The sequence below is a fragment of the Peromyscus leucopus genome, chromosome 1, assembly GCF_004664715.2.
Source record: "Peromyscus leucopus breed LL Stock chromosome 1, UCI_PerLeu_2.1, whole genome shotgun sequence".
Lineage (NCBI taxonomy): Eukaryota > Metazoa > Chordata > Mammalia > Rodentia > Cricetidae > Peromyscus > Peromyscus leucopus.
The window spans coordinates 11044113-11069229 of NC_051063.1; the positions used below are offsets into that span (position 1 = coordinate 11044113).

General features: G+C 41.2%; 1 protein-coding gene across 1 annotated transcript in view; it reads right to left on the reverse strand.

Annotated features, from left to right (window-relative positions):
* Nucleotides 1–16901: 16901 nt before the first annotated feature.
* Gcnt1 (glucosaminyl (N-acetyl) transferase 1) overlaps nt 16902–25117 on the reverse strand; it is a 29945-nt gene continuing 21729 nt past the window's right edge. The window contains exons 2-3 of the mRNA XM_028874889.2: nt 20486–20636; nt 16902–18731 (exon numbers count right to left, since the gene is read on the reverse strand). Coding sequence (XP_028730722.1) covers nt 17298–18584 — 1287 coding nt within the window. The 5' untranslated portion in view covers nt 18585–18731; nt 20486–20636 and the 3' untranslated portion in view covers nt 16902–17297. The remainder of the gene's footprint in view (nt 18732–20485; nt 20637–25117) is intronic.

Here is a 25117-nt window from a genome sequence, read left to right on the forward strand (position 1 = left end):
CCTGAGTCTACTGGACAAGCTGTGCTATGAATGGTAGAACCCAAGAAGTAGAATTAATTAGGCTCTTCCACACATCCCAGATGTGGGACACAGAGCAATAGGATTTAATTTATACTGTTGGAGTTGGGGGTAGCTTTGTTCTGACTTTGACTAGGCCCTAGTTCTTTCCTCTTGAAATAAAAAGCATGTAACTTTTTTTTTTTTTTTTTTTTTTTTTTTTTTTTTTTTATTACAGGCACTCAGAGTTCAGAAAAATCAGTTTGGATTCTTAGAGTGATTTTAAATATTTTAATGAGAGTAAATTTTTAAAGACTGTGGGACTTTTAGTGTTATTTATGTTTTATGTTGTGATAGTATTACTAATGTAAGATCTTGGGGATGATAAAGGAAGGAAAGGCTACAGTTGAATAGTGAATGGCCAATAGCTAGGCACAAAGTATAGGTGGGATTTCTGGGAAGAGAGAAAGGAGAAGAGGAGGAATCTAGGTGTGTAAGAGATGCCAGGAGACATAGAGAGGAAACAGGAGGTGCAAAATGGAAGAAAGGTAATGCCACTTGATAGAACACAGATTAATATAAATGGGTTAATTTAAGTTATAAGAGCTAGTTAAAAATAAGCCTAAGCTAAAGGCCAAGCTTTCATAATTAATAACAAGTCTCTGTGTTGTTATTTGGGAGCTGGCTGATGGGACAGAGAAAGATTCCTTACAGGGCATGGTCTCCCATGCCTTTAATCCTAGCACTCAAGAAGCAGAGGCAGGTGAATCTCTGTGAGTTTGAGGCCAGCCTGGTCTACATAGAGAGTGCAAGAGTGGCCAGACCTACACAGTAAGACTGTGTCAGAGAGAGAGAGAGAGAGAGAGAGAGAGAGAAGTCACCAATAGCATACAATGCAGAAAAGAGAATCTCTTCAATAAATGACCTTGGGAAACTGTACATCCATATGCACAGGAATCAAACTTGTCTTAGTATTTTTACTGCTGTGAAGAGATGCCATGACCATGGTAACACTTATAAAGAAAATATTTAATTGGGGTGACTTGCTTACACTTTCAGAGGTTCAGTCCACTATCATCATGACAGGGAGCATGGCAGCATGCAGGCAGACATGGTGCTAGAGCTGACAGTGCTACATATTGCAGGCAACAGGAAGTTGACTCATTGTCACACTGAAGGAAGCTTGAGCAAAAGAGACCTCAAAGCCTGCCCCGACAATGACACACTTTCTCCAACATGGCCACACCTCCTAATAGTGCCACTACCTTTGGGGGCCATTTTCTTTCAAACCACCACAAAACCAAATCCTCATCTTCTACCATGTATCAAATCAAATCAAATTATCAAGCACAAACATATATGAAAATACAAGTGCCTTAGGAGAAAACATAGGGAGAAATTTCCTTGATATTGATTGATCTTGGTGATATTATACACCAATACAAGACTAATTGTATATATTGTACAAATGATTCTATCAATATAAAATATTAACATGAATTATAAAATGATAACTATAAAGTCATAAAAATTTAATCCTCAAAGTATAGAAAACAAAAACAAAAACACTCCTACCCACTTAGCCATCTCTCCAGCCCAAGGAACTAAGGTACTTTTAAAAAGAATACTTACCTATTTGTGTGTACATATGTACACTGCACACAGCACATTGAAGTCACAACGGTTCCATTCGTCAGCCATTCTGTATAAGAGCGTGTAGCTAGGATACTGTGGATGTGTCGGTGTCAGGTCGTGACGTGATGTGATGCAGGGGCACACTATGTCACCTACACACGTAGATAGTGAGTGATGACGCAGCGTTTAAAAGCAGGCGCATATTCTTTTCTCCACGTGTCTCTAAGCCTGCGCATTTCTTCTTTTGTTCTAATACTCTATAACGATTCTGTCGTGTTTCGTGACGTTCCTTGCAGGGTAAGAACACAACGCAGCCAGAAAACTAACACACATATGTGGAGGTAAGAGAGCAACTTTTAGGAGCTGTTTCTTGCCTTTCTTGTTGAGGCAGAGTCTCTCTTATTCTTACCATGCTAAATACTCTGAGCTAGTTGCCTGGGAGCTTTAGCAGTTGTTGCAGTAATGCCCGCATTACCGATACCTCTTCACCATGTCTGAGCGAAGGGCTGTGGATTAAAAAATAAGAGACAAAAGACAGCGAGTCATTCGCCATGGCAGAAATGCCAAATGCCATTTATTGAAAGAGGGAGGAAACCTTAAATACAGGCTTACAGCACAATGGAGGATCCCGAAGGGCAGAAGTTCACTACCAAATGTTCTGCATTCTTGCATCTAAGCTGTTTACACCAAATGCAGGATACAGGAACAAAGAATGTTAGGTGAGAAGGAAACTGGCAGGTAATCTGCATAGGGAGGACTTCTGGTCAAAGTGGGTAAGCAAAGGAGGCAGCCACTCACAGTGGGGGGCCAGGGCCCACAGGTTCTCCCCCCTCCCTTTTACTAAAAAAGGGCTCCTCATCAGGGAATCGAACCTGGGTCTCCCACGTGACAGGCAGGGATACTCACCAAAGAAAAGATAAGGGTGAATTGAAATGGGTGCAGCTAGCTCACAGTCAGTTAATTGGACTATTGAAGCAGGAAGGCACCAAAGTTAAGAAAGGGCAAGACAGCTAAAGATTATTTATTTTTAATTTTTTTTTTTTTTTTTTTTTTTTTTTTTTTTGAGACAGGTTCTCTGCGTAGGCCTTAATGTATGAAAGTGGCTGAATACAGATCACCTCTCTGCTCCCGAGTGTGGGATTAAAGGATGTGCACCAGGGCAAAGATTTTAAATTAAAAAAAAAAAAACAAAAAACAAAAAAAAACTTCCCAAAGAGAAGAGGAAAGGAAAGGAAATTTCCCATTAAAAAAGGGAAAAAATTTTAATAAAAAAAAAAAAAAAAAAAGGATTTTCCCAGTAAAAAAGGGAAAAATTTTGAAACTAGGCCTAAAGATTGGGGCCCTGTAGAGGAAGGATGAACGAAAGAGAGAAGCCTTTTCCCAGTGGTAATGGAGGAAGAAAAGACTCTTTCCAATTGTAGAGTTTTCAGGATAGCTGAAACTGAGCTCTTTCTTCCTGCCAGTACAGAGCGGCAGCATCTGAATTACAAAGAATCGTCAGGTAGGCCTCATTGCTGCTGGCTGCATAGCAAGCTGAGCCCAGAGCTTAAAGTTTTGCTGTCTGTTTGCTTATTTTGGTTCAAATGTTTTTTTTATTTTTTTCCTCAGAGTGGGAATAATTCAATATTTAGGATCCCTCGTGGGAAATGTTTTTCTGTTTTTCCCTTATGGCAGGAATAACTCATTAGGTAGTCCCTTCATGGGAGTAGGAAGTTTAAATGTGAGTTTGTGTGTGCGGCGGCATTGGACAAAGGCGTGCATGAGATAGCCCAGAGCAGTGGACAGACAGGTACACGTGGACAGGATTCATAATTTTGAACTATATATTAGGTATGCTCTTGTCTGTTGATCATTACTGAAAAATTTGGCTCTGCAATTTAAGTTGCTTTCTAGAAATTCTTGGTTTAATTCTCTAGAAATATAACACCTGAAATAGATTGGGTTGTTAGTTTATTAAATAATGTTGCTAAGATAAACCCATAAATGATAATCTCTTACTGATAAAGAGGTTACAAAATTATTTTTCCAGTAAATAAAATACAGGTAAATTGGTCCACATTGTTAATAATTGGCTATTTGTGCTAATGTGTTACTTGAAATCTATAAAAAAAAAAGATCCTCTTTTTAAGATTTTATAAAAAAATACTCAAAAGTATTACCTAAAGTTACCTCTTCAAATCCTATAGAGATTGTATTTAATGCTTTTATAATTGGCATATGTAAAAAGGACCATAGAAATAGAAGCTGGTGATAGAATTGCTCAATTATTATTTTAAATTCAAAATGGCACTGATATATAGAACTGGAGGCTTTAGAAGTACAGGAGAGAAGGTGTTTTGACAAACAGTTATCAATGATAAACAGCCTAAATTAAAAATAAAATTATATGGAATTGAGAGTGGAAGGTTACTGGATTCTGGTGCTAGGTATATCTATAATTTCACAAGAATCTTGAGATCCCAAGTGGCCCCTTAAGAATTCTACCTTGCCGGGTAGTGGTGGCACACACCTTTAATCCCAGCACTCAGGAGGCAGAGCCAGGAGGATCTTTGTGAGTTCGAGGCCAGCCTGGGCTACCAAGTGAGCTCCAGGAAAGGCACAAAGCTACGCAGAGAAACCCTGTCTCAAAAAACCAAAAAAAGAATTCTACCTCTTACCTACAAGGTATCGGCACAGCTCAGACGCCATTGCAGAGCAGGCTACTTTTAAATTGGAAGGATGAGGAAGGTCATGCAGGAACTTTTCAACCCTTTGTGCTACCTGACATTCCAGTGAACTTGTGGGGACGGGATGTGTTAGATGGTATGGGAGCAGTGCTTACTACACAGCCTGTACAACAGATGCTAACGAGTCAGGGCTACTGCCTGGACAGAGGTTTAGGGAAAATGTTACAAGGAGACCCACAACCTGTGTAAGACAAAAGCTGTGTCACTAGATGTCCTGGGGATACTAGAGGATTAGGGTCTTTTCCATAGGGGTCACTGCACAGCAGCCTTCGATAATACAACCAATAAAAATCACTTGGAAAAGTGATGACCCTGTATGGGTTGATCAGTGGCCCCTTACTAAAGAAAAATTGGAGACTGTGAACACATTAGTTAAGGAACAGTTAGATGCTGGACATGTCATTCCTTCCACTTCACCTTGGAACACACCTATCTTTGTTATTAAAAAGAAGTCAGGAAAATGGAGACTATTACAGGATCTTAGAGTTGTAAATAAAACCATGCTTCTCATGGGAACAACACAGCCTGGCTTGCCTGCCCCTGTGGCATTTCCTAAATATTGTAATTTAATTGTGATTGACTTATAGTTTATGGCTGCTAAAGATAAAAACTTGTTTTTGATGCCTTTTCTAAATTATAAGAGGTTCTTAGCCTGGTTAATTTACAGATAGCCCCAGAAAATGTACAGGTATCTTTTCCCTATCATTATTTAAGTCATGAATATTTTGTTTTTCCCATTCACCTATTGGAGTGTTTTGGCAAACAGGTCCTATTCTATGGGTACATTCCCCAGCTTCTCCAGCAAAAACCATTACTCTTTATCCACAGGCTGTTGCTCAGATTATATTTAAGGGAATCAAGATCAGTGTTCAAACTTTTGGTAAGGAGCCAGATATTGTCTCAAATAGCATAACTGCAAGCTAATGATAATGATTGGGCCATATTGACATGCTCCATGCAGGGTGGTTTGATACTCACTACCCCTCCAATGATGTATGTCATTTTTTTTTTTTTAAATTGCATCCTGTTATATTTCCCAAGATAGTACAGATGACTCCTATTCCTCAGGCCCGTGTGGTATTTACTGATGGCACTTCACGTGTTTTTGCTGTGGTGGTTTCTGGTAACATAGTGAAGAGAATGAGAGTCCAGGGCACTTCGGCCCAGATGACAGAGGTACAGGCACTGTTGCTTGCTTTACAGATGTTTTCTGATAAGAGTGTAAATATTTATACTGATAGTCAATATGTGGCACATGCCATTATGCCTTTGGAGACAATAGCCTACATAACATCTATTTCTCCCATTCATGAATATTTACTGCAAATGCAAGGACTCATATGGTCCCACTAACATAACCTTTATGTGGGCCATATTAGAGCTCATACTCAATTGCCTGGACCTCTAAGCGAAGGTAATCAGAGGGCTGATACCATTACTCGTATGGCTGCGACATTAATTTGTTCTGCCTTTGAAAAGGCTACTCAGTTGCATCAACGTTATCATCTTAATGCTGGATCTCTCCGTCATCATACAGGCATAACCCGGGAACAAGCCATCCAGATAGTTAAATCATGTCCTATTTGTGTTGAATTTTTACCTGTTCCTTTGGAAAATTACAATATGTCCATGTGTCTATTGATACATATTCTTCTCTAATTTTTGCTTCTGCCCATTCAGGAGAAAAGGTTAAGGATGTAAAGAATCATTGTCTTCATGCTTTTGCCTATATGGGAATGCCAAAATGCATAAAGATTGATAATGGTCCCACCTACAGCAGTATGGGATTTTAAAAATCTGCCAAGACTTATCTATTGTTAATAAAACTGGTATTCCTTATAATCCTCAAGGACAGGCTATAGTAGAATGCTGCCATCATACCTTAAAAACACATATTGCTAAAGTAAAAAGCGGGGAGCTAGGGGCTCATCTCTTCTCTCCACATTCTATTCTTTCCCTTGTTATATATATTTTAAAATTTTTATCGGTGGATTCTGCTGGAGTATCCGCTGCAGATAAGCACTGGAGGGCTCCTGTTGCAAATCATCCTCTGGTGCGATGGAAGGATCTTTCTACTGGCATTTGGAGGGGACTCGATCCGGTGTTGGTGTGGGCCTGGGGATCTGTTTGTATCTTTCCACAGGACAATGAAGTTCCTCTTTGGGTTCCTAAACACTGTGTGCGCCCTGTGGCTGCTGCTGAATCCCAACATGACAGAGACCTATTGGGCCTTCGTGAAAAAAATCTCCCCTTCTGATGCCAATGGGGATTGAGAGCCCAATACAGCCAGCCTTGGCAAACATTAATGTAAGCCTAGGAACTGTAGCCATGTGGTTGGATTCTTCAGAAAGTAATGTGTGATAACTTTTTTCAAAAATGTTGAGAATGTGTCACCCAGACACCTTGGAGATTAAGGATAACTCTGAAGGTCAATGACCTTCATTTGTTAACAGTAGCATGCCAGTTAAGCCTTTTCACATTTTGCAACCATCTTCAAGCTGGTGTAGTACCTACTTTTCAGGAATGGCTCTGTAAAACATTTATTGGCCTTCTAAAATTCATCTAGCCTTTTTGAAGATACCTTAAAATTTGTGAGCCTGAATGTAGCCATTAATGAGACCATTAGTTCTGCTCCTTGTTTGCTGTTTTTGTTTTCTTTATGGTTCTTAGTTGTTCTTTTGCAGAGCTGCCAGCCTAAGTAGTGCTGGGATCAAGAAAAATGGGCCTTGGTGGTTCGTGTTCCTGGAGCTGTGTCCACGCCAGTGGACCATGGCAGTTAGACACAGATGATGCTCACACACTCCAGAAGAGAATCTGACATCGCGGTTGCCATTGTTGCTGTTATAGCGGTGGTGGCCAGTGCTGCTATTGCTTCTGGGATTGCTATTTCATAATTGAAATACTACAATACTACAATTTCTGGTTACTACAGCTAGCACAATGGAGACCCTGGCAGCAAAAGTAGCTACCACAGTTAGTTAATCTTTCATTTTATTGGGCATGATAAATTTAATTCTACTATTATACATTTAAATTGGCTTTGAACGTTGTAAAAATTATTAAAACTCATGTTCCATTTGCCTATGGGATACTACCTTACAAGGACTCCAATTTGCAGTAAGGCTCGTTAAGGAAGGGAATGGTTCAATTGCCTTTAGCCCCCTGGCTATGGGTGGGTTAAGACTTCTATTGGTCTTTTCTGTGTTGCACAGATTGCAAGCCCAGTGCCACTTTGAGATCTTTGGCAGCAGTTACTCTACAGCTCACGTGGTTGAGTCTGTATGATAATGAGTATTCAGAGACAGGTAATGCTTGGGGGGCACTCACCAACCTAAGACAGAGTGCCTGTGTGGCCTGGGCAGGTGTCTCCATGACAGGTAAGGTGACCTGCTGACGTCCCATGCAACCTAAGTCAGAAGCTCATTTTTTAGTTAAAAGGGGGGACCTGTGGGCCCTGGACCCCCACTGTGAGTGGCTGCTCCTTGTTTGCCGACCTTGACCAGATGTCCTCCCTATGCAGATTCCCTGCCGGTTTCCTTCTCACCTAACGATCACAGGAGGTTCTTTGTTCGTGTATCATGAATTTGGTCTAAACAGCTTAGATGCAAGAATGTAGAACATTCGGTAGTGAACTTCTGCCCTTCGGGGATCCTCCATTGTGCTGTAAGCCTGTATTTAAGGTTTCCTTCCTCTTTCAATAAACGGCATTTGGCATTTCTGCCATAGTGCAAAAGACTCGCTGTCTTTTGTCTCTTATTTTTTAATCCACAGCCCCTCGCTCGGACATGGTGAACAGGTATCGGTAACGCGGGCATTACCGCAACAAGCAGTGAGTCTCTGGTCTCCACCTTCCACCTTCTCACAATGGCTGGATTTTTACCTACTGAACCACCTCCCTATTTCTCATATATCATTTTTGTGGTATTGTGTGTTTGCATTTGTACATGTACAGTGTATGTGTTCATGTAGATGTGTACACATGTGTAGGAGGGTGCCTATATGAGTGTGCTTGTGGAGGTCAGAAGTTGTTAGGTGTCTTCCAAAGTGACCCTCTGATTTTGAGACAAGGTCTCTCACTCAATGTTCATGTACTAGTGCAGCAGATGAGCTGGCCAGTGGGCTCCAGGAGTCTGCCTTTCTCCTTCCTTCAATAGCATCGAAGTCACAGAAATGCACTATGGTGCTAGAGATCCAAACTCAAGGCCTCATGATTGCAAGGCAGGCACTTTATTACCTCAGCCATTTCCCTAACCCTAGCAACTCATACATCTTAGTAGTAAAAAAGAAGACACAATAATAATGGGCAGGACTTGAGTAGACATGCTAATATCCAATGGGTATATGAAAAGGTATATGATTTCAAAAATTGTCAAGGAAGTGCAAATCACACATTTGCTGGGAAACAACAAACACCAGTCAGTGTTAAGTGTTAGTAACATCATTGATCAAAGAGAGTTCTATGTTTTTAGTGTGAGTATAAGTCAACACAGCAATTATAGAGAGAAGGCAGCATTACAGGATCCTTTATAGCTAAAAATTCCAATCTGGTGGGTATCCATCAAGGAGAGTGAAATCATCTTGGTGAAATCCTGGGCTCTCAGCTCTTGTAGTCATACTCACAACAGATGAGATCTGACAGAGCAAGGGCTCCTTTGAGACAGTCCTTTGCTCCCCTCAAAGGAATACCCAGCCATTGTTCCCATCCAAGAGTTGTTGTTCTGGTTTGATGGCCCTGAGTCCTTCCCGACTTATCTCAAATTCCAGGAGTCACAATTCTGCAGGACTGCATTTGATGGCAGGAAGAGAGTGTCCCCAGGCAGAAGCAATCATCGTGGGATCAGAACTGAACTGCCCTACTCAAGGAAAAATGACTTCTCTGGTGCCAGATGGATCTTTGGAATGAGACCCAAGAGCATGATCAACCAGAACATTGTTCAACCAAGATTACTTGGCTGCACACATGTTCATCCCACTGCTTCTGTTGTTCCCTATAAAATCCTGAAGCTTTATTAGTATACAAAAGACAGGACTTAGGACATTGGTCCCTGTTAATGCCCACTCAGGCCAAGCTGAATAAATTCTTCTCTTCTTTTATGACCACTCATCTCTCTCACTGGACTGTCAAAGTCGTGGGTTGCTATATTTGGTTTGTTGGAACTCTTTGAGTTATAAGTATTCATTGACAAGCAAAAGGATGAATAAAATGGGTGAGTATGATACTACTATTTGTTAGTTAATTGGCTGAGTTGTGCTCTTACCCTGCAAGAAAATGTCACGAAACACGACAGAATCCGCTAATAAGAGTTTTATTAAAGATAAAGGGACAGAGAGTGTGCAGGCCTGTGGGAGAGACATGTGTGGAGAAGAAGAAGGAACTGGGAACATGGCAACACATTTTAAAGGCTGGGTGTGCACAGGTCACGTCACTACTCCACGCACGCGCGTAGATCACATGGCCACGTTGCGCACTTACATAGCCATGAAACATCATGGATCCTGGTCACGCAAGACGCCTTGACCCAGAAATGGCTATCTTACCTAGAACTGGCTAGGTGGAAGTGTCCAGGTCCACAGGGTATCCTGGTTACGAGAGAGCCCTGACCCGGAAATGGCTATCCTGACCTGGAACTGCCTAGGCGGAAGTGTCCACCTGGCACAAGCAAACATGCCCGACCGTGGGGGTGTGTTGTGAACCCTTCACTATTCAGCCCTGAAAAAGAGAAGGAAAGCATGCTGTTACAGCAATGTGGATAAGCCAGGGGGCACTACACCAAGGGAAAGAAGCCAGGCAAAGAACAAACAATTCCCAGCCTCTTTGCAAGTGCAACCTAAAGAAGTCAGCCTCATGGAAACAACAGAAAGTTGACTGTAGGGGCTCTGAGAGTAGAAAAAAAATGGAGGGGATTTAGTTCCAAAGGAATAAACTTCTAGTCATAAGTACGAGGTAACTGGTTACTGCTGTGCTGTGTACTTTAAATTTACTAAGAGTAGGTCGCTCTCTCTCTCTCTCTCTTTTACATTTATTATTTATTGTTTGTGTCACTGTCACTGTGTGGAGGTCAGAGGACAACTTGGGAAAGTCAATTCTTTCCTACCATGTGGGTCCTGGGGATTGAACTCAGGTTATGAGGTTTGGGAGCCAACATCTTTATTGGCTGAGCCATCTCTGTGGCCCTTAAGAGTAGATCTTGGAGTGTTTTTACCACACAAACAAAGGTAACTGTGAGGTGTGATGAATATGCTCATTAACTTGATTGTGCTCATCCCTTAGCAAGTGTGAGCATCTATCAAAACATCCTGCCATACACTTTAATCACATATAATTTTTGCTTGTCAGTTATACCTCAACAGTCTGGAGGCAACACTCTAATCTCTCCTCTTTCCTCAAGCTTTTCTGTTGGCCCACCCACCTTTTCTGGCCTGTGACCCACATGCTGGTCTTTCCAGCTGGTTCCTCCACTCCTCACATTCCTTGGTGAATCCTGCAATTGCTAATTCACTTAGAAACACAAAACTCAGCCTAACAGGGCTCAGTCTACCATAAGTCCCCTATTCTCTCCATTTCCTGGGCATGCTGCTATTACTAGAGAGTACAGATAAACACAGGCTGCCTTGGAACCAGGGGCTTGACACTTTTCATGTATTTTATGTAGGGATACCTCCTTCTCTATCTTATGCTTTTATCAAGTATTACAAGAAGACACATCAGGACTATTCTCTTGATAGTTTACAAACTCTCCTCTCCCTTTTGCCTTTAAGACTCCCTCCCAGGGCTAGGCATGGCTTAGCAGATAAAGTGCTGCTTATACACATGCATAAGAAGGATCCAAGTTTGCATCTACTTAAAAACCAGGAACCCCAGTAATGGGGGGTGGGAATAGAGACAGGCAGGTACCTGGGGCTAGCTGGCCAGTCTAACAAAAACAGCTAACTTCAGGTCAGGTGAGAGATCCTGTTAGGTAAAGAGTAAACAAGGTAAAGAGTTCAGAGGAGGACACCTGACCTCTGACCTCCACTAGCGAACACATGATTACATATACACACAGAAAGAGAGAAAGAAAGAGGGTGGAGGGGGAATCATGCTTCTGCATTCACCATGCTTCTTCAATTTTCTCTCATGTCTCCACAAGCTCTTTAAGGGATCATTTCAACAACTCCACAATGAGTGAACTATCTGTTTTTATACCTGTAATTTCTCAATGCATTTGCTATTGAAAGAAAGAAAAAAATAAAAGGAAGGAACGAGGGAAGAAAGGAAGGAAGGAAGGAAGGAAGGAAGGAAGGAAGGAAGGAAGGAAGGAAGGAAGGAAGGAAGGAAGGGCTGGCTAGTAGTGTTTTGTGAAAGAGGAATGCATACATGCTTCCTCCCAAGAAGTGTTCCTACTCAAAGCAGAGCAGTTGGTTGGAAGGACAGGTTTGGCTGAAACAGAAGACAGTTCTGTTTGAAAACAATAGATGCCCTTTGAGTTATGTAAAACTCCTTTGCAAGCTGTAGCCAGCATAGTACGGGTGATTGTGCTAAAAAAGGAAGTAACATTACCCTCTAGATGCGTAGAACATGCAGTAAGCTAATGCTCAACAAATGTCAGTTATTATTCACTCAATGGGCTTCAAGGAACATATTCAAATGAGTGTTCTTCTTTGAGTAAAGGTGTAGGAAAAAAATTTCTAATGAGAAAACATTTCTTTTAAAACAAGTAATATAAGGGAATTCTAACCAGGCCAGGAAGTTTTCTAATGTGTCTGAAGACAGCAAAAATATATTATAAATACCTAACAATATTTAAGCCAGTGGTGTTAATTTCAGAATTTTTTTTCAATGGTTTCTTGAAACCACATTGGTTTCTGTTCCTAGCCAATCTTAAATGTGGGAAATCTTTCACACAGTCTGCACGAAATTTTCTAGTTAGATAAGATCTTCTGCACTAACAGCATTCATCAAAGTTATCCCTATGGCAGGAAGAAGGTGAATATTTTCTAGTTCTACTAAAGGTAAACATCTTTTTCTCACTGGCGAGTAGCATGTCATCAAATACCTGATACCAAAAAAAATCATATGCGTGTATATTAATGATTTGTCTTTATTTATTTGGGTTTGTATGAGTGAATGCCAGGTTGGGGGAAAAGCAGAAGAGGGTGTCAGATTCAATTTCCCTGGAGCTGGAGTTATAGTATATTGTGGGGCTAGCCCAAGATGGAGTCACCTATGATAGCAAGATAGATGCTCTTTGAGTGTGGGGATCCACCCCTCTGGATGTTTTGCATGTCTCAGAGGTCTGCTGGCCCCTTATCTCAGAACAGATTGACCACAGCCTCCTGCTATCCTAATCGCCAGAGGCTCTCCTCACAAAATTTGCTTACAGAAGTCCCTTTGGCCTGCTACAGTTCCTTTCCCCTTAATGTTCTCCTGCTAGACTAAAATCACCCTATGAAACTCCAATAAAAATTTATAAAAATTCCCTTTTGGCAGGGCTGTTCTCCCTTCTCTTGGAGACAGCCTGGAAGTGCATTCCCCAAAATAAAGCTTTATCTTGGCCTCAGTGTGGCTCTGGTGGTCTGGTTCTTTAAGTTTCCAGTTGTGAGTCACTAATATTGGTGCTGGGACTCTCTTTTGTCCTCTGAAGGGCAGTAATTGCTCTTAATTTCTGAGGCACTCCTCCAACCCTACATATATACATTTTAAGAAGCCAAAGGCAAAAATCACTACCAGTCTAAGCACTCTAGGATCTTGAAGATATTTTGGTAATGGCCCACAGAAGTGAGGCATGTATGCATGGCTCTTCCATAAAGTAACATCACTAAACAACACTCCCCCCCCACCAATAGCAAATGCATTGCTCTTCTGGCTACTTCTGGAAATTGCTTTACCTGACCTATACAACTAAGAAATCTCATAGTTAGTCAAGGATAAGGCCTTAAAAACACACTGCTAAGCCCCACAGCTTAAATCTAAATCATTTCCTGGGGAAGAGTAGCAAGAATGCAGAGCCCCTTCTGCCTAAGTATACAAGGTAGAAGGAATAAGATTCCTAAGACATATCATGAGGAAAATTCAGATTTGACAGCCAATAATTTTATTGAGCTGGAGGGAATGACTCAAAAGGTGCACTTTTGGGAAAACTCCAAGCACTTCTTTTTGTTCAATACCTTTTCTTTTAGAAGATCACATTATATATAGTTTTCATCTCTCAAAATCTGAATATTTTATAATCTTGTAAAAGATTTTATTATCATTGTGTGTGTGTGTGTGTGCATGCGCGCGCTGGGAATCAAATCAAGGCTCTCATACATGCGGACAGGCTAAGGTGCTACATAGCTTTATAGCCATGGAGTTAATCTGTGGAAATCTGTCCTCTCTATCACTGGACACAAGCTGAAGTGTGTCCAACATGTGGAATGCGGCTCACAGCATGCTTCTAAATTCCCCACCTTCATTTTTGTGCATGACTTGTTACTTTTTTTTTTTTTTTTTTGACAGGGTCTCATTGTATAGGCCTCGCTGGCCTGGAACTAGCTATGGAAACCAGGTTTGTCCTGAGCTTACAGTGATTCTCCCTGCCTCTGGAGTTCACCATTACACCAGCCTTTTATCTTACTTTGCAAAGTAATTTTCTCTGGCCATATCTTCCTTTCAGATATTTTCTACCTTGGTAAATTCAGACATCTCTACCTTGATTTTTCAATCACTATTCGCAAATATAAAAACTAACTTTATTGTGATTGGTGTAACTAAGAAGGAAGGAATAATTTGTGCAGACACAGCATTGGTTTCTGAATGATTGATTTTAATGGTGATATGACCGATTCATTCAAAAAAGTAAAACTTACCATAAATAGTCTTGCATTTTATACTTCATAATGATGATTATTTAAGCAGATAAAAACATCCAGTTCTATCAATCCTACACACAAACTACTAAAACAGCCTCCTCCAACCCAAATCATGTGAAGAGGAAATACATTCACTTAAATGAACCCTCCTTGATGAATGACACAAATACACGTTTGGAAATCATAATGTTCCCAGTTGTTAAGGCAAAACAGTTTTTTTTTTTTTTTTTTTTTTTTTTTTAACCTCAGACTTGGAAAAATCTAGGCAGTTGCCTATAAAATAAACAATCTTTTAAAATTAATTTTTAACAAATACACAAATCTTGATTGACTTAATAGCTAGAATTCGATTTTATTTGTGAATGTGGTTACTAAAAGTTTTCTATAAAAGACCTTAATGATTGTATTAAAATTAGTGTTTCCTAACAACTATGAAGAAACTTAAATAAAGCTTGTATCTTGCCCAGTGAACTGGAATTGGGCTCTTCTGGGATGTCTTAGGGTTTCATTTCAAGTTCCCTTTTCAGTTCTTCCAGTTATTAACCCCCACTGTATGAATTTCTTTTGCTTTAAGTCATATTGGGAAATTTAAAAACAAAATTCATTGAGTCCCAGTAAACAGACGCTGCAGGAGCCCCGCGTCCGGCATTGGGATGCTACCGCAGTGGACTTAGTTCAACAAGTGCAGTGGTAGGAAGGTGAGGTATCAAAAGGGTGGCGGCTTCACAGCATTAACGCGGGGCTCTGGAACTCTAGAATCCCGGTTTCACTCCTACAGTGGGGAAAAAAAAACCCAAACCCTCCAACTTGCCAATTAACTTTAAACTAAATGCAGCCACACTATAATACTTAGTGTTTAGATGAATAATATAACATATTTGATTTTTAAAAAACACTTGTAATTAGGGAAATTTAATTTCCAGTTTTGCAAAGTTCAAGAGTTCATTGAGGATAAAGCAAATGGAGCGATGTGTGTTCACCGCTGGTGACTTCAGGTCAGGGCTGCTTGCTGGGTCACTGGACTGTTATTGCTTTAACCCCGCGTTTTCAAAATAGAAACCAAAAAACTGCTTAAGTCACAGCTGTTTACAGAAATTTTATGTCGCCAGGTATCACTGGTTTTAGATTGAAAAGATGCCCTGTCTCATAGGTTAAAAGTCTTTCTACTAAAAGAAGCATTTGACAAAACCTGGGTCCAAACTACAGAACGAAACCAGAAGCCGGTATGGAGGGCACACAGCACCCACCACGGCATCTCCATGAGCACTGCAGTGTCAAAGTAGACATGTTTCTTCTGGACCAACGCAAAACTCACCTTATCTACTGACCCCCAGCTTTTCTAATGATAAGAGCTGTCATTAAAAGAAAAATATATTCCAGCTTTGAGGCAGAAAACATAGTTCATTAGTTGAATGCCTTAAAATCATCTGATGTGATGATTTTCTCATGGATCATTATAAAGTTAACTATATTTTAGAAATAAAAGTACAAGGTGTCAATTCTTGTTTAAAATTTAATACTAGCTGGGCAACGGTGGTGCATGTCTTTAATCCCAGCACTTGGGAGGCAGAGCCAGGAGGATCTCTGTGAGTTCGAGGCCAGCCTGGTCTACAGAGCGAGATCCAAGACAGGCACCAAAACTACAGAGAAACCCTGTCTTGAAAAAAAAACAAAAAAACAAAAAACAAAAACAAAAAAAACCAAACAAACAAAAAAAATTAATACTAAGTGACAGGGCTTCACATTCATTATGATTCTGGCCGAGCAGTTTAGATTTAGCTAGATAATATTAAGAGGGGGAAAACAAAACAAAACAAATTTCATTTGAGATGAGAGTCAGAACTGCAGAAACTATCATTTGTCTTTTGGTGAAAACACGCTGTGATACCGCAGCGCTCTTCCCAGGCCTTTAAACAGTTCATGTGGACACAGCTTCTTTCCCCTTCCTCACGGGCCTTGAGAGAGGAAGAAACTACCAACTAGCAGGCTAAAAAAAGCCAGTGGGCAGCTAACAGGGTCAGGATGCCCCCACTCGACACTAGACCATCCAGTAGGCAGAAACCTTAGTTTCTTAGGACAGAACCAGTTGCTGGCTATAAACACCTATGTACCAGGCCTCTGCCATGGCTGTCAGACTCCTTGCCCTGAACACCTCCAACTTCCCTCGTTTTCTGCACTAGTTACTGGTGACTGAATCACACCAAAGAACCAAAGCATTGATATAGGGTCTTAAACCAGCGACATGCATGCCATTTGACAGCACACACAGTCTGGGAAGACGGGATAAAAGATTATAAAGCTGGAAAAACTGACATTGTTTCTTCTCCTTTCTAAAGAGACGGGGTCTTGTTATTCTGCCCAGCCTAGCTGCTATCACTTAAGTTTAAACAATCCTCCTTCTTCACAGGCACCGGCCACACACCCAGCAGCTGGTTCCTAGAATTTTCTAATAACTTAAAAGAATCCATAAAATCAGTGAGCTAGAAATTGTCCCTTCTCCCTTGCTTTTGAAAACATGTATGCAGAGTTATAAGCAAAAATTAAGATGGAGATATTCATGCTGAACATATTTTAAACTCCCTGAGATGACACACAGAGACACCACACTCACAGAATCACAGCAGGAAGTAGATTATTTAAAAGGATAACTTAAGAGGAAAACCATATGTCCATTCCAAAAAAAAATATAGAAGGTAAATCATATCTTTGTGATTGGTTGTTGCTACAAATTTATTCACGTCAAGAAAATTATCATGTTTAAAATTCTCAAGAGAATTTTGGCACAAATCAAATCTCCTCTAGATTAAGTACCTGTTTGGTTTTTTCATTAGTCAGGGAGGCTAATTCCTTCATTGGCCTCTTTCCCAATCACCTGGGGCCCCTCTGTCCATAAAAATCTTCCCCAGCTTCCAGCCATCTCAACTCTCTCCTCACAATTGCGTACAACACTTAATGCATCAGCCTCTCTTGTAACTGTATCTGCACAATTCATGCTCTGACACAGACTTCAAAGCCCTCACCCCAGAGAGGACCCCATACAAGACAAAGGAAACAGATGAGGGTAACACTTTTGTGCATCCTGATTCTCCCCAGGATTTCCGACAGCAGTTAGTGTTCTAAGGCCTCCAAGGCTTTATGCCTCAGATGCTCATCCAAACACTGGATGGCAAAGGGGTCAACATCCATGTCAAACTTGTTGGCGAAAAGGTGGTGTTGGTGAAGCATCCAGCTCAGGTCGCCAACTCCGAAAACACACACGGAGCGCACGTGGACTCCGCTGCACGGTGGGTAAGGAGCGCCTTTGGAAACGTCACCTTCAAAGTACTGCCACTTGACAAACCTAGCAACGGCATTCATGTCAGACAAGTCATACTTATGGCTCGAGGGGAGAGAACCAGGGACTTCAGGAATCCTCTGGATACTGGCCCAGAGGTACTCATCCGGGCTGTATGTATCCTGTGCCCACTCCATGAACTTCCGGATATTTTCATTTTCTAGCACATAGCCTACATACTCCCTACTGACTACGAAGTAGGCACTGCCTGAAAAGAGAGGAGTTTTGAGTGGAGGTGGCGCTTTGGCTACCCCAGTGTTTGACAGCTTCCCGTCAACAACGGCGTATCTTTTTTTCCACCTTTCTTCCTTGTTCTGAGGCATCTTCTCAGTTTCCAGGTTGTTTTCACCTGAGAATGACTTGAGCTTCCTGACAATTTCTAGGTTGGTTTTAATAGGGAAATCCATACCACAAAGATTGATCAAGTACTTCCAGTTTGCACTCATTCTGTACAGGTCCTTCATACAGTTGAGGTCAGCCTGAACCCGACTCCAGGATGCATAAACAACATTCTCCAACTGGCTGGCCACAAAGACATTACCAAAGCAGGATGCAATGCCCATCACTGCAGCTAAAAAGGATTCCTCTGCTTTTTTGTCCACATGAATGCAGTAGAAATTCTGAGGCATATAGATGGCCCTCAGGAGCCTGTCAAGCATTTCAATCTTGTGATGAACCACTATGGAATATGCAATTGGAAAGCTGACCTCTTCTTTACTAAGGGGCTCTACAATGTATTTGCGCGTCCTGATGAAAGAGGCGCAGTCACGGGTCATGTTTATATAGTCATATGGTGTCCACCGCGGGCGCTTCCTAAATTTCACTGTTAGTAACTCCAGCTTCACCTTCTGGATTTCATCTAGGTCATTCTGTAAAACTTTGGTGCAATTAATGTTGCTATCAGCATCATCTCCAGCAAGCTCCAAGTGTCTGATACTAACAAATTCCGGCTTCTGATGAATTCTTAAAACAGAGAAGGTAATTAGAGAGAGGACAAGGCCCACAAAATAGTATTTTGCAGGATAAGAAAAAAGTCTCCTCCGAAACAAGTTTCTCAGCATTTCAAATAACAGTCAGAGACTTCCCTTTGAGATGGGGCAATCTTGTAGGCCTTGGGTGCCAATGGTATTTCCTCCAGTTTTCCTCTGTTGTGGCCCGATGAGTTGCCAGTTTATCAGTGGGACAAGATATCACTGGACAGGACAACACTAAAAAGTAACAAAAAGAAGGACATCAGCAGCTATCAGCAGCCAGAAGATGTGCAAAGGTCAGATCCATTCTGCTTTTTGCTGACTTAGGGCTGTGATACACTTAGAGATAAGTTTAAATACAATTGTGTATCTGATCTTGGAAGCAAGACAAATTTTGAGTATTCAAAGTAGGCTGGAAAGGCTTAGCTGAACTGAAGCCAGATTGGTGACTGTGTTGGGTGGACCCCTAAGTGCAGTTCCACAGTGATAATATGTTTAATAAACAACACAGCTTTGCAATTCCTGCATTGGCTATGACAAATTATAAGCCCTTAGAAAAACAACACTTGGGCTGGGAGTGTAGTTCAGTTGGTAGAATGCTTGTTAAACATGCAAGAAACCCTGGATTCAGTGCTCAGTACCACATAAGATCAGGCACATAACACATCTGTAACCTCAACACACAAGCAGAGGCAGAAGGATCAGAAGTTCAAGGTCATCCCTGGAAACATAGTAAAGTTGAGGCTACCTGACACAAAATTAGAAAAAAAACAACAACACTTCTATAAATTGTCTCAATTCAAATGCCAAGAGCCCAACCAATTTTCAGTATATAAAACGCTTATAAACATTCAAATATTATTTGTGTGTGTGTGTGTGTGTGTGTGTGTGTGTGTGTGTGTGTCTGTGTCTGTGTGAGTGTGTGTACAAGGCACACACACACACTCAGGGGCAGGGTGAGGATGCACATGCTTGTATATGTGTGGTGGGTACTGTTTCTCAGTTGCTCTTTGCCATGTTTTTATGTAACAGGGTTTCTCATTGGCCTACAGATGACCAAGTATGTTAGGCTGTCTGGCCCCTGGGCCCCAGGGACCCAACTTTATCTGCCTCTTTAGCACTGAGATGACAAACTATGCAACTTTGCTTTTTGTTTTTGTTTTTTGTTTTTTTGGATTGAATTCAGGTGCTTAAGTTTATAAAGCAAGCTCTTCATTGACAGAGCTAACTCCTTGGAGTCTTTTTTTCCCTGTAAGATTATTTTATTTTTAATTATGTGTATGGGAAGGCAGCATGTCCACATGAGTACAGGTACCCACAGAGTCCAAAGATTCCCTGAGCTAGAGTTACCCATGCAGTTATAAGACATTCTGCATGGGTGTCGGGAACCAAGCATGGGTCCTTTGCAGAAGCAGCAAAGGTGTTCTTAACCACCAAGCCATCTCTCCTGCCTCTACTGGTTTTATTTTGTTTTAAGAACTCAGTATATGGAAGCCTTTAATCTCAGCACTCAGGAATCAGAGGTAGTTGAATGTTCGTGAGTTTCAGGCCAGCCAAGGATACATAGTGAGATCCTGCTTCAAAAACAAACTAAAACAAAACAAAACAAAACAAAAAACATTTTTGTGATATGGCAATTGGTTCCGTAACTAAGAGTCTTATTTGAAAAAAGGTCATTCATTTTATCCATACCAGACCTGAAGCAATTTTTTTGGGGAGGGGGAAGTAAGGAGGGATAGTGTTTTTGTTGTTGTTTGGAGGCCAGGTTGGCTTTGAACTACTGATGATCACGTTGCTTCAGCTTCCCAAGTACTAGCTGGGATTGCAGGCATGGACCACCACGCCAGGCTTGAAGTACATTGTTGACACCAGAATAAACAATGCCACTTTAAGATACTTAATTAGGAAGCAATTTGTTAGACAAGCAATTAATAAGACAAAGTGGAAAGTAAATAACTGATAGGATGACAAAGAACATTCAGACTTTTTACCATTTAGAATCACAGGACGTCTGAATTCGTCGGGGCTCTGATTCCTGGCCACATCCTGCACTTGTTCAGAGGAGCTACTGAGCTGCCAAGTTTCTATCGAGCACCAGGCATCCAGCAACGATGACATGTCCCAGCAGGCTTTTCAAACAGTCTGCAAAATGAAAAGGGAATTGAGTGAAGGGGTGCTGATGGTGTGTGTGTGTAGTATGCACATCCCCTGAAAGCAACGATTCTAGGATGTTTACACTCCGCCCTCTCCCTCAAACCCATGGCTAACCGAGGTTTCTAATCTTAACTTCTTTTTCTAATACTGTGTGTGTGATTTAGGTTAAAAAATTTCCCCCTCTTCTTCTCTTCCTCTTTTGAGAACCAAACCAAGGGCCTAACACAGGTTAAGCTTTCTAACAGAAACTCCAACAGCACTCCTGAAATGAGTGCTAGGGAACAATCTAACAGTCTGGTCTAACTGGAGAATCCCACCCATTTTGTCCTCATTATAAAGACTCCCTATGCTCACCGACATATTAACAACAACCTCACAGTTAAGTAAGCTGCTCACCTCATTTTCTTCTAATCACCAATACTTAAAGTTGCTACCACTAACATTAACAATGGGGGCTTAAGAGATGGCTCAGTGGTTAAGAACGCTTGCTGTGCTTCCAGAGGACTTGAGTTCAGTTCCCAGTACCCATGTCTGTCAGGTGGCTCAAAACCACCTGTAACTTCAGGCACCATACTTACAACTATACACAAAATACATAATTAAAGATAAAATTAGTATTAATTGTAAAATACCAACAATATCCCTTTAAGTAATCCTTTCCCCATTTTAGTTTAGGGAATAAGGAAAAGTACTTCTGTCCAATCATTCACAGATCACCATGAGGCTAATGAACCAGTGACTTCCCCGTTTTTCTTTCTTTTTCTCATTTTGAGGCAAGATCTCACTTTGTACCAAGACCTTCTGTGTATTTGTAATCCTCCAGCCTCAGTCTCTAGGGTGCTGGGATTACAGACCCGATTAAAGACTTGAGTGGCTTCCCACAATAATACAGCCTCTTAAAAACAACAACAACAACAGTAGTCACAAGGAGTCTTGGCAGGACAGGGTTGAAGGTCTGATTTCCAGAGTCAATACTATCATAAGATGTCCAGATACAATAACCAACATTTTTACAAGGAGTCAAAAGTCTGCCCCATACATAGGCGGCCAGGCGTTAGCCTTAACAGACTAATAACTACTAGACATCTATTCAAACAACCTTAGAATTAAAATTATGAGATAGCTAACCAAATTAAGAAATTGAGAATGGCAGTAAAAAGAATTTAGTTTTTTTAAAAAGGACCAACAGAAATCTGGAATGGACTATAGACAAATTTCTAAACAGTCTTATTAAATGAGAAACACAGAGCCACATACAGGGGTGAAAGCCGTAGAGATCAGAGAAATAGTGAGAGCCAGCTAACCTTAGCTCACCACACCACCACTGTAGCTTCCCAAGAGAACCAGCTTCTTCCTGTCTAACCTGCACCTTTATTGCCTTGCTGTTCTGCCTTCTCATTGGCTCTAAGCCCAGCCACCACACTTCCTCCTCACTGCCTATTTGTACAGACCTCCAGGTCTCTATGGTTGGTACTGGGATTAAAGGCGTGTGTCACCACGCTTGGCTGTGTCCTTAAATGCATAGAGACTCTGCCTGCCATGTGATTAGATTAAGGGCCTGTGCTACCGCCTGACTTTTGTTTATGGCTGACTATGACCTCTGATCTCCAGGCAAACTTTATTTATTAACAAACAAGTAAAAGATCACATTTCAGCACAAATAAAATATCACCACAATGGACATATTATAATCACTAAATCAGTGGTTCTCAACATTTCTAATGCTATGACCCATTAATACAGCTTCTCATGTTGTGGTGACCGCCCCCCCCCCAAATTATTTTTATTGCTACTTCGTAACTGTAATTTTGCTGTTGCTATGAATCATAATGTAAATACCTGTGTTTTCTGATGGTCTTAGGTGACCCCTGTGGATGGGTTATTTGACCCCCAGAGAGTTGCGACCCATAGTTGAGAATCGCTGCACTAAATGGAACTGGCACATTACAACGCCTGAACTGACTAGAGGGGTCCAAAAGCAGGGCTGAGCTGACATAAGAAAGAGAACCAATCAGTGAGCCTGAAGAAAAGTTAAGTGACAGTATTCAGACTGAGGAACAAAAAGAAAACAATTAGGGAACACTGAAGAGAGTCTCTGAGATCTGAGAGACAACATGAAAAGCATCTGGGCAGATGGGCAAGGGGCGTCCCAGAAGAAGAGAACAGGGAAAGAGGGTACAGGAAGAACTGTTTAATAATGGCTGAAAAGCTTTCCAAATTAGCTTTCTACAAATTTATCTATGTACTCGAACGACTCAAATAGGTCCATGAATACAAAATAGTATGGCCAAACAGTTGGGCAGTTTCTTATACAACTTAATGCAGAGTAACAATTCAACCCAACAATCACATTCCTGGTATTTACATGAGTGAGTTGCAAAAGCATGCAAATCAATGTTTATAGCAACTTCATTCAAAATTGCCAAAATTTGGACATACCCAAGATGTCCTTCAATAAGTAAATAGATATTGTGAGACATATTGTGGGACAGCTGTAACTGAGAGCAATGAATTCACACCTCAGTGACTTTAGCAAAGCTAAAATATGCACAGCCGAGATATAAAGAACTAGAGCTGTAGTTCTTGCAGCAGGCAAGCTGAGCACAGAAGTCATTTCCAAAGTGTGGGGGTTTTATGCAGGGAGTCTATACAATTTATGTAGGGGTGGGCTTGCTCTTCAATAGGCTCAGGTTAAGGTCATGGAGATTACAGTGATGGACGGGAGCATTTCTGGACATGCTTAGCTTATTGTACCACACAGCTTTGGCTGGGAACAAAGAAAAAGATAGGCCAAAAATGCATTAACATAGGAGTGTCCTCCTGCTAGGCTCAGCCTTGCTCAGTGGCTAACACATCCACACAATGGAACATTTTACTGAGTTGATATAAGAAGTTATCCCATCATAACAGAAACAAGTCAGTTGGAAAAGATGGCAAACTGTCATCCCAAGCACAAGATGTTCTGGCAAACACAAAACCGTAGAGAGAGTAATAAGATCAATATTTGTCAGAGGTGTAGAAGAAGGGAAGGAGGAAGAGTAAGCAGAGCCTGCTTATTAGAGAACAGGGAAATTACTCCGTGTGACCGTGGTTAAGGAACATTATGTACCCCTCACAATGGTCAGGAATTAATTGCTGAGCATCAGTGTGCAGCTCATCAGTTCAGTAGAGCACTTGCCTGGCATGCATGAGGTGCTGGGTTTAATTCTCAGCACTGAGGAAAGGGGTGGGGGTGGGGGGTCAGTTACAACACACACACCACACTAGGAGGTGAGAGGCAGCTCAGTGGTTTAGAGTGCTTACTGCTCTTCCAGAGGACCAGGGTTTGGTTCCCAGCACCCACGGCAGGCAGCTACCACCACCTGGAACTTCAATTAAAAATGATATGGCACCTTTTTTTTTGTCTTCCATGGGGACCCCTTTGTGTGTGCACACATACACACACACATTTAAAAAATACTAATACAAGATGTTGACAACAGGGAAAACAGTGTATAGTATGGGAACTATTTTTCTCTGCAATTTTTCTATAAACCTAAAACTGTTCCATAGAAATCTATCAAAATGAATTGTACACTCTGGTTCACTGAGCTCCAATGAATATACACTCACAAACTGTCAGGTATGGTGGTCAGCGCCTTTAATACCAGTCATCTTGGGTCAGAGGCAAAGGTCTGGGCTACTGGACCTCAAAAAACAAGACAAAATGAAACAAGAAAACCCACAAATGACTGTCATCAAATGATCAGTTAAAAACATTGAGAAGTTACGACTGTCGCAGAAAAGCTGAATTTATGCTGATGTAACTGCTCTACAAGGAACAATAAACGGAGTCATTTGGCTGAAATAAAAGGATGTCAAACAGTAACTCAAAGCCACACAAGTTAAGACAACACAGCCATGGCGGTACACACACAGATAAGCGTACAGACTGTGAATGGTTGCTCTCTGCAATACTCAGCCATCCGACGAGAAGGACAATTGAGCAAACTAATAATGCCTTTGATTCTGCACATTTATCATCATGGTAAATGGAGGAGACGGCAGATCATTAAAATTTTTCACTAATCATCCCGGCCTCAACCAGTAGAGCATTCTCTTCAAATGTGGAGACAGGAAAAGGAGACATCATCAAGGAAGGGGTTTCCATGAAGAACGGGAGTTGGAAGGATATACGCATGAATGCTGTGCTAACAACTTACTAAAGATTCTTAACTTACATAATGGAACAAAATTACTCCCCAGTGGGAAGAGAGAAGAGAACCTGAAAACAGAGGTTATGAGCATGTGAGTAAAACAAGCAGAGGAGTAAACTCTAAAAGGAGACTCTTGGTTTTTGAGAGTTGGTAAAAGAAAGGGGGCAAGAGAAGTATGACATCCCTCAAGGACAGTATGATCACCCTCTCTGTTACAACATCAAATAAATAATCAAATAAATAAGCAACTGGGTACTCAGTGGAGTGGGAAGG